This window comes from Hyla sarda, chromosome 2 (genome assembly GCF_029499605.1).
Source record: "Hyla sarda isolate aHylSar1 chromosome 2, aHylSar1.hap1, whole genome shotgun sequence".
NCBI classification, from domain to species: Eukaryota; Metazoa; Chordata; class Amphibia; order Anura; family Hylidae; genus Hyla; species Hyla sarda.
The window spans coordinates 380,941,050-380,954,788 of NC_079190.1; the positions used below are offsets into that span (position 1 = coordinate 380,941,050).

General features: G+C 40.3%; 1 protein-coding gene across 1 annotated transcript in view; it reads left to right on the top strand.

Annotated features, from left to right (window-relative positions):
- The window catches only part of CUX1 (cut like homeobox 1), a 421,420-nt gene that overhangs the window by 370,123 nt on the left and 37,558 nt on the right, over nt 1-13,739 (top strand). Inside the window, exons 15-16 of the mRNA XM_056558501.1 lie at nt 12,859-12,995; nt 13,307-13,373. Coding sequence (XP_056414476.1) covers nt 12,859-12,995; nt 13,307-13,373 — 204 coding nt within the window. The remainder of the gene's footprint in view (nt 1-12,858; nt 12,996-13,306; nt 13,374-13,739) is intronic.

Sequence of the window (13,739 nt, forward strand, 5' to 3'; positions counted from 1 at the left end):
GCCGCATACTTTACATTTTCACAAGAGGTAAATGGGAAAAAAGATCCCCATTTTTTGGGACACAATTTAGCCAGAGTACGGAGATACCACATATGTGGGCGCAAAGTGCTCTGCAGGCGCACAAGGCCCATAAGGTAGAGTGCACCATGTACATTTGAGGTGATTTGCACAGGGGTGTCACAGATGTTAAATGAAGAATAAGGACATTGGTATAATTGATGTGTTATAATTGATGTGTTATAAGTGGTATTATTGTGAGATTAAAACTCTACATAATGAAGAAAAAAAATTCTAAAACTAATAACGAGGACAAAACTTACTGTTTAGGTGCAGATACGCTGCAGACAAAGCTCCTACTAAATAGAGCTGCGGTGTAAATTTATGCTTTGAGGAGAATTCTAAATTTAAACGCAATTCAAGAAAGTAGCTGCACAAGAATGATAAATTTAAAGCAGCTGCGCCAAATTTACACAACAGGCAGAGGGGTAAAAAACTTCTATTATACACTGGAAATGATACATGTCCCACAATGATATCTGGATCCCAGTGCCTGAGCAAAATAGATATGCAATGGCTGGTCACGGCCAGGATGGGGCGTGAGGCCAAGTATAATGTTTTAGGTTCTATGCAGCTGTTACCACCAGTGTAAACCGCCTCTGGCAATCCATTTCCAATGGTCGTCCATGTAATGTATAGGCTCACTTGGTCTGCTTATAGAGCACCTTTCTGTTGGCTTATAGAAGGGTTGCTGTGTAGGTGAACTTACTTTTATGTTTTCTGTATGCTGTAAATAGGTCATATGGACACTATTGGTATACACAGGTCAGCTATAACATTAAAATGTAATATAGTCTATTTAGTTACATAACCCCATACAAATGTTGTCCTTTGATGCCCTATGCCAACAGCATGGATACACTGTCCATGTTATTGGTATAGTTCACCACAAAATGTACATACAGGATCAGGGACTCCTGTCAAAGGCTGTAATCCCTGCTCCTGCAGATACACAATTCTAAATGTGCTGTGATGCATACCTGGCCTGGTAAATGTAGCGAATGGACTGTTTCTAGGGATGGGTGGGGTGCGTTGATGCTTATAAAACAGTGTACAGTATGCATCAATGTTCATAAACACTTGCCTGGATTGCACCGGCCATGAAGTATACTGCAGTTCCATGATGTGGGGCCACTAAGCTCATGATGGCAGCCACTACATTTGTATGTTTGCATTACCTTTTTCAGCAGCATGTGCTACAGTAGTTCATCTGTTTGATCAGATAAGACAAGCTAGCCTTCATGTGCCTTTTATGACAGTTGTTTTGAAGAAAATTGCCATACTTTGTGTGGTCCAGTGTCCAGGAAGTTGCTAACAGACTTGGATATCATAGTACTGTTTAGGGAGCTGGTCTCCGATCATGGGATCTCTGGAATGACCTATCACAGTAACTTTGTAAGAAGGTACCAAATGTTGTTCCTGCTTGTTATGTGCGAGGAGAGTCATATATATATATATATATATATATATATATATATTAAAACAGCTACTGTGATTAAATAAATAAAGTCTACATTTATAAAGAGAATTTGGTACCAATACAATCATTACAAACCATAGAAAAAGGTTAATTTCCACAGCAAACAAAAAATACAATGACAATATTGCTTTTTTTGATACACACCTAAAAAATAAAGGCTCAATACAATTTTATATTACTAAAATGATGCCACTATAAGATATAAGAATTCATAAATAACAAAAGCAAACGCAATCTGTCTTACAGCTACATTGATGGAAACACAAACAAGTTATAGCTTTTCTAACGTAAGAATGAAAAGAATTGCTTAGTCTTTAAGGCCCAAAATAGGGTGGTTCTTATGGGGTTAAGTGTCACTATTATAATTTCTAGCATAAATTAGTGGTACATTTGACTGGCGCCAGCAGTCTGTTTAGATGTTCATAAACCTCCTCAGCTCTGAAAAACCATTTGTCTACTGCCTGTTGTAAACAATAGACAAACTTCTCTTACAGCAAAAGAGCATGCTTTAGGAGGCTTCCAGACAGCCATAATATAGCCGCATCATAGTGTCTATATAATGGCCACAGCATGGTGACTCCAGCATGTCTACTGAAGACATATGCCCCACCTCCTATATAAACCAAGCCTTCAAACAACCCCCATAATGAAAGTGAACACATGACTCCATCAGACCCCAGACTGATCTGAGGCTCCAGCCAGCCATAATATAGCCGCATCATAGTGTCTATATAATGGCCACAGCATGGTGACTCCAGCATGTCTACTGAAGACATATGCCCCACCTCCTATATAAACCAAGCCTTCAAACAACCCCCATAATGAAAGTGAACACACGACTCCATCAGACCCCAGACTGATCTGAGGCTCCAGACAGCCATAATATAGCCGCATCATAGTGTCTGTATAATGGCCACAGCATGGTGACTCCAGCATGTCTACTGAAGACATATGCCCCACCTCCCATATAAACCAAGCCTTCAAACAACCCCCATAATGTAAGTGAACACACGACTCCATCAGACCCCAGACTGACCTGAGGCTCCAGCCAGCCATAATATAGCCGCATCATAGTGTCTGTATAATGGCCACAGCATGGTGACTCCAGCATGTCTACAGAAAAATGCCCCACCTCCCATATAAACCAAGCCTTCAAACAACCCCCATAATGTAAGTGAACACATGACTCCATCAGACCCCAGACTGATCTGAGGCTCCAGCCAGCCATAATATAGCCGCATCATAGTGTCTATATAATGGCCACAGCATGGTGACTCCAGCATGTCTACTGAAGACATATGCCCCACCTCCTATATAAACCAAGCCTTCAAACAACCCCCATAATGAAAGTGAACACATGACTCCATCAGACCCCAGACTGATCTGAGGCTCCAGCCAGCCATAATATAGCCGCATCATAGTGTCTATATAATGGCCACAGCATGGTGACTCCAGCATGTCTACTGAAGACATATGCCCCACCTCCTATATAAACCAAGCCTTCAAACAACCCCCATAATGAAAGTGAACACATGACTCCATCAGACCCCAGACTGATCTGAGGCTCCAGCCAGCCATAATATAGCCGCATCATAGTGTCTGTATAATGGCCACAGCATGGTGACTCCAGCATGTCTACAGAAAAATGCCCCACCTCCCATATAAACCAAGCCTTCAAACAACCCCCATAATGTAAGTGAACACACGACTCCATCAGACCCCAGACTGATCTGAGGCTCCAGCCAGCCATAATATAGCCGCATCATAGTGTCTGTATAATGGCCACAGCATGGTGACTCCAGCATGTCTACTGAAGACATATGCCCCACCTCCCATATAAACCAAGCCTTCAAACAACCCCCATAATGTAAGTGAACACACGACTCCATCAGACCCCAGACTGATCTGAGGCTCCAGCCAGCCATAATATAGCCGCATCATAGTGTCTGTATAATGGCCACAGCATGGTGACTCCAGCATGTCTACTGAAGACATATGCCCCACCTCCCATATAAACCAAGCCTTCAAACAACCCCCATAATGTAAGTGAACACACGACTCCATCAGACCCCAGACTGATCTGAGGCTCCAGCCAGCCATAATATAGCCGCATCATAGTGTCTGTATAATGGCCACAGCATGGTGACTCCAGCATGTCTACTGAAGACATATGCCCCACCTCCCATATAAACCAAGCCTTCAAACAACCCCCATAATGTAAGTGAACACACGACTCCATCAGACCCCAGACTGATCTGAGGCTCCAGCCAGCCATAATATAGCCGCATCATAGTGTCTGTATAATGGCCACAGCATGGTGACTCCAGCATGTCTACTGAAGACATATGCCCCACCTCCTATATAAACCAACCCTTCAAACAACCCCCATAATGTAAGTGAACACACGACTCCATCAGACCCCAGACTGACCTGAGGCTCCAGCCAGCCATAATATAGCCGCATCATAGTGTCTGTATAATGGCCACAGCATGGTGACTCCAGCATGTCTACTGAAGACATATGCCCCACATCCTATATAAACCAACCCTTCAAACAACCCCCATAATGTAAGTGAACACATGACTCCATCAGACCCCAGACTGATCTGAGGCTCCAGACAGGCAACAAACTATTATTGCACTTATCTGTCATGTTGGGTCCTTGATGAGCTCTGGTAGAGCGGATGATGGTGCAGGACAAGGGGCAGAAATTAATCATGTATGACCTACATTAATCATGTATGACCTACATTATTTGTATAGGCCGCACCTTCAAAAAACCTCAACCTCATACACTTGAATTTCATTATTGCAAGATATTCCAAACTCACAGGATCAAAGCCTAACAGCATAATACTATGCTTCTGTCAGGAGAGAAAAATTGAATTCTGCCATGGTGCACACATGGTTGGTGGGGTAGGGTAAAGAGGGAGACTAAATACAAATTCAACCTGCCTAATCCATCTTTCCTCTCACATTTGCCACAAAGGAGAGTCGGGAACCCACATACTTAGCCTACTATAAATAGTCAGCTGGTGCTGCTGAAATTGGTGGTTTTAAAGGCTGATTTTGTACACGCACAGTTTTTTTTAAAACTATTTTCAGTTTGGATGTTTTTTGAGACATTAAAGGGTAATGTTGCGGTGGCAGGATACACATTAAAAACTTCAATTTCTGAAAGTCTCCATAGAAGTCTTTTAGATGTTTGGCAATTCTGTAGACTGTTTGCTTTAGCATTAGGCTACAGACTTGGCAGGAGTTTTAAACGTGTTCTAAATGTATGGATAACAGAGGATCTGCCACCATTCATGATAGCTGATGTTCAGAGCTCAGCTCCCTTCACCCTGGAATGGCCTCTAACACATGGCATGCCTAGAAACCTCTCCTATTGTAGTGCATAGGGTCCCCTCAGACTATGGTGCCTTTTTCCACTGGGCTTGTAAAGCATATCTCTCAATGTTGTGAAAAACAGCTCAGGCAAGATGTCCATCCTTATAATACTGCACAATAAATAAAAACATTACAATAAGATCAGAGAGCATGTTTTAATAGCTCTGCTAACTAAAAAAAAAAAAACTATTTAGGTGGTACTTTTAGTTTCATTTCATGGTCATAACATTTGGGGGTCTTAAAATTAAACTGTGTGAACAAAGAGCCATTTTAGTTTTGGCCCCTTCTATGGCTCAAACTGCTGTGTGGGAACAGAGCCTAATACTATCTGCTTGTGCCTCCTCCTGCTACATGAAAAGCTTTCCAGCTATTTGGGACAAAGCTTAGGAAACACAAGGGGCAAGATGAAGGTCTGATGGTCAAAGTCTTGGCTTAACTAGGACAGTTTGCCACTTTATAAAATTCTAACTTTTCCTCTTTTCTCACAATACATCATTTTTATAAATGTTTGTGTTCTCTCTATAACTTTACTGTGGAACAGAAGACCCCGGCATGATTGTACGGCTCCTCCCAGCTGTTTATAGTGGGCAAAGGTGGTCAGAAAAGCTAAAAGTGTCCGAAGCAGGGAAATTGTGCAATTTGGGTAGTGTTCTTTTACTTAAATGGCATTTACTTGTGCAAATGGCATAGTCCCACAAGCTAACACTGTTCCCTGCTTCAGACGCTTTTAGCTTTTTCGACCACCTCCTGCCATTGCAAACAGGCCAGAGGAGCTGGGAAACCAGGAAGTAACGAAGTGGTACAACCCCTTAAAGAGTGAAAACACAAGGGCTGTTGGCCACATGTGGCTGTAATGCCGGCCAACTCTCATTACACTCTATAGGAAGATTTCTACAGTCGGGAACACACATACTTAGCCTACTATAAATAGTCAGAAATGATAGAAATTCCAAGACTAATCCCCTCCCGAGTGGTTTACCTGACTTTAATGAAGCAGCTTCCATATTTACTTCCAGGAACAATCTTGGACTTCAGGCAAAAAAATTGAGATTTGTAGTGCATTGTAGATGAGCAGGGAATGTTTAAGTGTGGATGGAAGGAAGATCAGAATCCAGAAAAACTTCCCACTGTGCTCTAGATTTACCAAAAAGTAGTCTTTGCTATTGACAATAATTGCCCAAATTATGATTTTGCCCTTAGTGGTATTATAAATAGTGGCTTGGCTAAATAGGTTTATCTATCTCTGAACTCACTGTCTGGTCATGTAGCTACACACCCAGAAGGTAGCAAAATTGTGATAGCCAGTGCCATAAGTGGAAGCTTGCTGCATATGGATTTATACTGCTCCCATTGAGTTCAGTTACAGTAAACCTATGACCATGCAAGGGAAAGCAAGGATTTTTCTCCCAGAGACAAGGGAGTGACGGGGAGATACATGCAGATGGTTATCTGTGCGGATGGTGTTACTTTCCTTGCCTTCTCTATGTCATAGATCTTTCACTCTCTCCCTCCCTCCCTCTGCTGATATTGTCCAAGTCTACACAGTAAAGCAGATAAGTGTGCTTACAGGAAATTGCAGTTTATCTTTAGTAGCCCGTGTGTAAACTGGAAAATTCTAAATAAAGATATGTATATATGTAAATAATATGCTATTTTCTGATTATGTCTTTAATTATATTTAAAAAAAAAAGATAATGCAAGATGATGCAAGTTTCATTGACTATCAATTTACATTTGGCAATGTAAGAGAGAGAAAGGGGGGGGGCTAAAAAAAAGTAGAGAGGGAAGGAATGGTCATAGTAAAAATAAATTTATTTTGAAAAGCTGATATTTATTTTCTTATTTTAGACAACCACCCAAAACGTATAGAACCCTGAAATACAGGCTGGTTTAGGCCTTCAATGTGCAAAGTTCTAGTAAAAGAATAATGCTAGAAACTGAGGCTGCCCAACATAGAGAAAAACTCTTTGCATGACTCAGTATTTCCTACAGATAAGCCCCAAAGCCTTTTCAGCAGATTTCACATTTACATGTAAGGAATTGGGTGAACTCTAACTATTAAATTTCTTCAAGTAATGTTCCAGTGCTTTGGATTTATTAGTCCTTTCTTTCATTAAATTGTTGAGTTTATCAGTCTGAGCCCTTCCATGGATATAGAGGGAATAGGAAATGGAGAAGACATTAGAGCACAGGCTGAAGCCATCATTTGTAACAACTGCGCTGCTTCTAGGGGTAGATAAGATCATATGCATCGCCTTAATAACAGCCGGAGAGGGGACATCATTATCTGGACACTATTTTAGGTTTCTTTTTTTTGCAGACTCCTTTTATCTGTTCCAACAATGTTATTTCTTTTTACTTTTCTGTTTATAACAAAATATTTGTATTCTATTATATAATAACGAACAGTAACACCCTAACCGGGACCTCTGGGAACCCCTTATCAAAGCATTCATCAACAATAACAGAGTGAACACAAAAATGTTATCTCGATAAGAAAGATCTCATATTTAGAATGTTAGTCATAGAGTAGATTTATGTCTGTAGAAGAGAAATATTGTTTTGTGTTTAGCTATTTATATAGGCAGCTATATTGGAAGTTTTCATTTTTGCTCCTGTATTTTCTGTTTCGAACGCGTCGGTGGGTGTATGTGTTTTATTATAGCTAAAACAAATGGGAGTTATTGACAGAGGAGTGTGTGTAGACTGGTATATACTTCAGTTAGTGATAAAGAACAGTGGCCAATGAGTGATGGAGGGATACAAGCACAGGGTGTTCTGTGTGCCACCATTTCTTTCCTGCCTTCTCTACATCATAGATCTGTCTTTTCCAACCAGTGTGCCTCCAGCTGTTGCAAAACTACAATTCCTAGCATGCCCAGACAGCCAAAAGCTGCAAAAGATGGAGGTACACTGGTCGGGAAACACTGTCCTAAAGTCTCACTATCCTAATTCCTCCTACTCTGTTGATATTGTCCAAGTCTACACAGTAAAGCCGACACATGAGCTACAGGAAATACCAGTTTGTTGTCTGCGCTTTAGTAGCCAGTGTGTAGACTAAAATCTTTTATAGATTTATAAAGAAAAAAAGGTGTTGTTATAAAGATTTTAATATGCTATATTCTGATTATACGTTCAGTTATATCTGGACAATAGCCATTTACTATTGTAAATTTAATTGTAAACCACTGCACAAGTCTATAACACGAATGGTTTTCTGTCCTGTAATATAAGCTGCTATGCTGACATCTAGTGGACAATAATGAAAGCTGCCTTTTTTATTAATTGGCAAAACAAAAATAAAGTGATATTGCATAAAAGTGTCAAAGCAAAAGCTTAAAAGTGTCAAATAGTTTTTTAGTTAAAAAAAAAATATAGCAATATGCCATGACTACCCATCAAATTAGAAATGGGATATTTTTACAAATGCAATAAAGATTACTCAATGAATCACATACATATAGGATATGACTGCGCTAAACTCTTTCCCTTAGGCAATTTTCACATCGGTAGTTTTATTTATTTCTCTTTAAAAAATTACAAATTGTTACACATATTTTTACAGTAATAAACATTTACCCCACCCTCACTGCTGGTAATGTTGAGAGAAAAAAGGGGGGGGCACAGAGCACCCCACCATCACCATCTACCTCATATTGCCTGATACCTTTCTTAGAGCATTTAGATATCAGCCCCTCGTACCCCCTTACTTTCCCAACTAGGTTTTTCCAATGTGCTAACTTTGGGACCTTACTATTAAGCCGAGACTTTAAAATTCCTAGTTTGACCAGAAAGTTTAACCATTAATTTATTTACTGTTCCAAACTCTACCACCCAAGTAAAGCCATTTTTGCAGTCACTTGAATATTAAAATGATGTCACCACCCAAAGGGGTTCTAATCCTACATTCTATTCTCCATAGACTGACCGTAGAATAGTATGATCGATATAACACTCCCAATTAGGCTGCTTTCACACTATAAAGTTCTTCTGCTTTAAAGGGGTACTCCACCCCTAGACATCTTATCCCCTATCCAAAGGATAGGGGATAAGATGTCTGATCGCGGGGGTCCCGCCACTGGGGACCCCCGCAAAATAGCATGCAGCACCCTCCTGTTACTGCTCCGGAAGCGCTGGGGGATCTGGCTCCCGACCACGTGGACGGAAGATTGTGACGTCACGACTCCACCCCCGTGTGATGTCACGCCCCACCCCCTCAATGCAAGTCTATGGGAGGGGGTGTGACAACTGTCCCGCCCCCTCCCATAGACTTACACTGAGGGGGCAGACCCCCCAGCGCTTCCGGAGCAGTAACAGGTGGGTGCTGCGTGCTATATTGCGAGGGTCCCCGGTGGCGGGACCCCCGCGATCAGACATCTTATCCCCTATCCTTTGGATAGGGGATAAGATGTCAAGGCGTGGAGTGCCCCTTTAAAGAGCCATTATAATGTTCCGTTATGAAAACCCTTAAAAACGTCCGTTACAAAATTCAATTAAAGTCTATGGGATTTTTACATTATCCGTTTTAACCCGTCATAGCCCGTTATTTATAACGGACGTTATTTTGTGACCGGAGAAAAATAGTGCATATACGTTTTTTTCTCCCGTCACAAATAACGTCCGTTATCAGTACTGTATTGTACTAATTACTTAGAAATTAGTACAATACAATACTACAGTATAGATACAGTACTAGTGTCTGTACTATTAAAGATGTCCCCAAGAATCAGTAAAGGAGTAATGTGTAGCGTCTAGAAAGGTATAAAGAGAAGACAATTTAGCTTGTTAACTATAATAGAGAACAACTTGGTAACAAGTATGTAGGGCAGTGTTTCCCATCCAGGCTGGGAGTTGTAGTTATGCAACAGCTGGTGGCACCCTGGTTGGGAAACACTGGTGTAGGGTAATGTATATTCTGTAATGGCCTCCAGAATAGGATCTGCTATGACTTCTAGACTACTATGATATTATCTCCCTATTCTGAATATATGTTGAGTATAATGGTCCAGTCACTGACAAATTGCCCTGATTTTAAATGTTCTCCTTTACAACTAGTTAAAGGGTTATCCAGGAAAAAACTTTTTTTTTTATACATCAACTGGCTCCAGAAAGTTAAACAGAATTACTTCTATTAAAAAATCTTAATCCTTTCAGTACTTAGGAGCTGCTGAAGTTGAGTTGTTCTTTTGTCGATGTGCTCTCTGATGACACCGGTCTTGGGAACCGTCCAGGGTGAAAGCAAATCCCCATAGCAAACCTCTTCAACTCTGTGCAGTTCCCGAGACAAGCAGAGAAGTCAGCAGAGAGCACTGTTGCCAGACAGAAAACAACAACTCAAATTCAGCAGCTCATAATTATTGGAAGGATTAAGATTTTTTTAATTGAAGTAATTTACAAATCTTTCTGGAGCCAGTTGAAATAAAAAAAAAAATAATAATAAAGTTTTTCCCTGAAACACCCCTTTGGACACTTCAGGTATCTGTTTAGTGCATGTGGCACTTACCAGCTTAACATTGAGAATGACCTTAGTGTTTGACTTCTTTATTTAAACAAGCCATAGTGATACTGTCCATTCTTTACTGCAATACCAGTAGAACAAATGCTATTATTCTTTAAGACATACTGACATCTAGTGGTCCTGTGTGTGTGTTGCACTTGTCTAACTGTGACCATTTCATCGGATACAGTAGAATCTCCCAATAGCCGACACATTCCGAGAAAAAAAAAAGGGTCCGCTATTTTGTGAAAAAAAAAAAGGCTCAAAAATCTTTCTAAATGACCAAATACTGTACTCACTCCAAAATTGTAATTACCTATAAAACACGATGAAAAGCCATATTATAAAGAAAAACTGTTGCACTGTAATAAGGCTTTAAACCAAACACAGCAATTTAATAAATGATTCAGAAAATGTAATGATTTATTATGCTTGCACCTTCACTCTCTCGAATAATGTTCAACTTCTTCAGTGTTAAACGTTTTCAGGGGGGCCATGGTTGACCCTTGTTTTTCCTCACATCTCCCCTCTTTCCTGCGGTGCCATGCTTACTGCATCCATTCTCCTCTCTCTAACACTGCGATCAGCTGCTCAACACCTCTTTAGCGGGCTAGTCCATTTCCACGTATTTAGTGTTTTAGGGCGCAAGGTAGAGCCGGGAGATAAGCCTGGTTGTCTGCTATTGGGTAGTTAATGCATCTTCATGGGTGTGTCCTTTCGGCTATTGGAAGTGCTATTGTTATTTGGAGGGTGCAAATCTTATGGGACTATTAGAGATGAGCGAACTTACAGTAAATTCGATTCGTCACGAACTTCTCGGCTCGGCAGTTGATGACTTATCCTGCGTAAATTAGTTCAGCTTTCCGGTGCTCCGGTGGGCTGGAAAAGGTGGATACAGTCCTAGGAAAGAGTCTCCTAGGACTGTATCCACCTTTTCCAGAAGTTCGCTCATCTCTAGGGACTATGCCAGGGGATAAAAAAAAACTGTTCGCTATTGGGAGGTGTCTGCTAAGGGATATTTTACTGTAAGATCGCTTTTTATTGTGTTTTATAGGTAATTACACTCTGCAGAGAGTACAGTACAGTATTCAGTCATTTAGAAAGATTTTTGAACCTTTTTTTTTTCCCCAATAGCGGACATGTCCCAATAGTGACACCTTTTTTCCCCCCGTAAGTGTCCGTTATTGGGAGAATCTACTGTACAATGTTTATTATTCCTATTACTATATACTACAATTATAATGTAAACATTCGCAGCTGCTGCCTAGTGTAACCTTGTGAAGCGACTGCATGGTCAGCAATTATTGGCTTGTTTGTGAACACTATGGGGGAGATTTATCAAAACCTGTGTAGAGGAAGAGTGGTGCCGTTGCCCATAGCAACCAATCAGATCGCTTCTTTCATTTTTCACAGGTCTCTTTAAAAATGAAAGAAGCAATTTGGTTGAAATGGTGTGGATCCACATATATTGTTATTTTTTTTCAAAATCTACATATACACAATTCTATACACAGCAGCAAACCACACTATTTGGTGCAAATTTTAAGCTGCAGATTTACATACAGTATGTAGCAGATTTTCTGCTGCATGCATACCTTCTTTATTATTTATTTAGGTATATTAATCCGAATAAAAACAGCTAGGAATGCAAAGATTTAGTTTTAGGTTATAAATAAAAAGTAAAAGATCCAAATCTATGACTTTGTTTTTGGTCTCTAACCTGTGGCTCTTGAGCAATTGCAAAACTACAACTGAGCCACAAGGCAAGCAAAATTGTAGTTCAAGGCTATTTGAAGAACACTGTTATTGTGTAGGATTGGGACAGATAAACGAAATCATATTGATAAGGGTAATAGTTCTGGTTGTCAACTTTCTTCTGTATTAAACGAACTTGAAAAACAAAACTAAATTGCCCTATTGGGTCTTATGTACACATACCAAGAGTCTTGGTTTTAACAGGACAATCCTGCAAACAGTCCACAAAGGGGCAAAGTTTATTCAAAATCCATCAAAAGTTGGAGGTGCTCTTGGGCAGTTTGGGGGCATTCCCAGGGTGGGGTTAAATGTTGCAAATTTGGCTGAATGTAATGAATGGGAGGTCCATTGCTCGTGACCCACCCAATGCACCAGATGTGTCAAAATATATATACACAAGAAAAAGATGCAAAAGCAAGACTTGCTGGGCCATTCCAGTCCGGAACAGAGAAGAACAAATATATAGGATCTTCAGGAAAGTATATGAATATCTGTGATGAGGGGAAATCGTATTGTGTGCCTGGTGAGTCCAAAGCCATTAACAAACACCCGTTCTCTATATATCTAAGCTGATTATTGATTGGATTGTATGTACAACTAGTGATGTAGCAGTACATATCTGGCGCTCATGGCTCTCCTTCCGATCAGCTGATATGTCTTCTCTTTGTACTATTTTCCAGCTCGCACTGCAGAGTTACAGATCCAGTTCACAGAAGCCGTTTCTACAGTGGCCGAGCAAAAAGACCTGATCTCCAAACTGGAGCATGACCTGAGCACCATCCAGTCGATGTCATCTGTCCAGCGGCCCGATGCTGAGGTATCACACAGATTTTCTCAAGCCTCTATTTAGGTGACATACACAACCAGCTTAAATATACCTAAAATGACACAACTATCCTCACCAATATGGCTAATTTGTATAGGAAATTAATAGACACAGCAGTAAAAATTAAAAAGCCATATGCTTTACTGTGTAAGGTCTATAAAGTATATAATGTGCTCTACTAAATATTAAAGTAAACCATCACTCCCCTTTTTTGCCACTTTTCAGATGTTTAGCAGACACTGTTATTTGTATATAGGCTGTATAATAATCGGCTTGTAAAGATATTATTTATATATTAACAGGGTGCTGCTTTGCCTAGTATGGAGAAGATTCCTGACCCCATTAAAGAGGCTACAGCAGTTTTCTATGGTAAGAAACATTTATACATGCTATGTACTGTGCTATAGAGGTGCTGTCTTTTCACATTGAAATGTCATTCTCTGCACATTCTGGGCTAAGTAGTCATGTGGGCGGTCCTTATTTGTGTTTGACCGTTCTTTCTATATGCCCACAGTCACAGACAGCTGTCAATCACTGATTAGCACCGTTCACATGACTACTTAGCCCAGAATATGTAGAGATTTACATAAATAAATGACGATTTATCCAGGAACTTTTCCCACAAAACTATATATCCGTCTGCTCGGCTCTTCCTGCTCTATAACATGATGCCTGCAGATTGAGCTGCATTTTTAGTATGTTCCGTAGTGTATAATTAATGCACAAATCTCATAA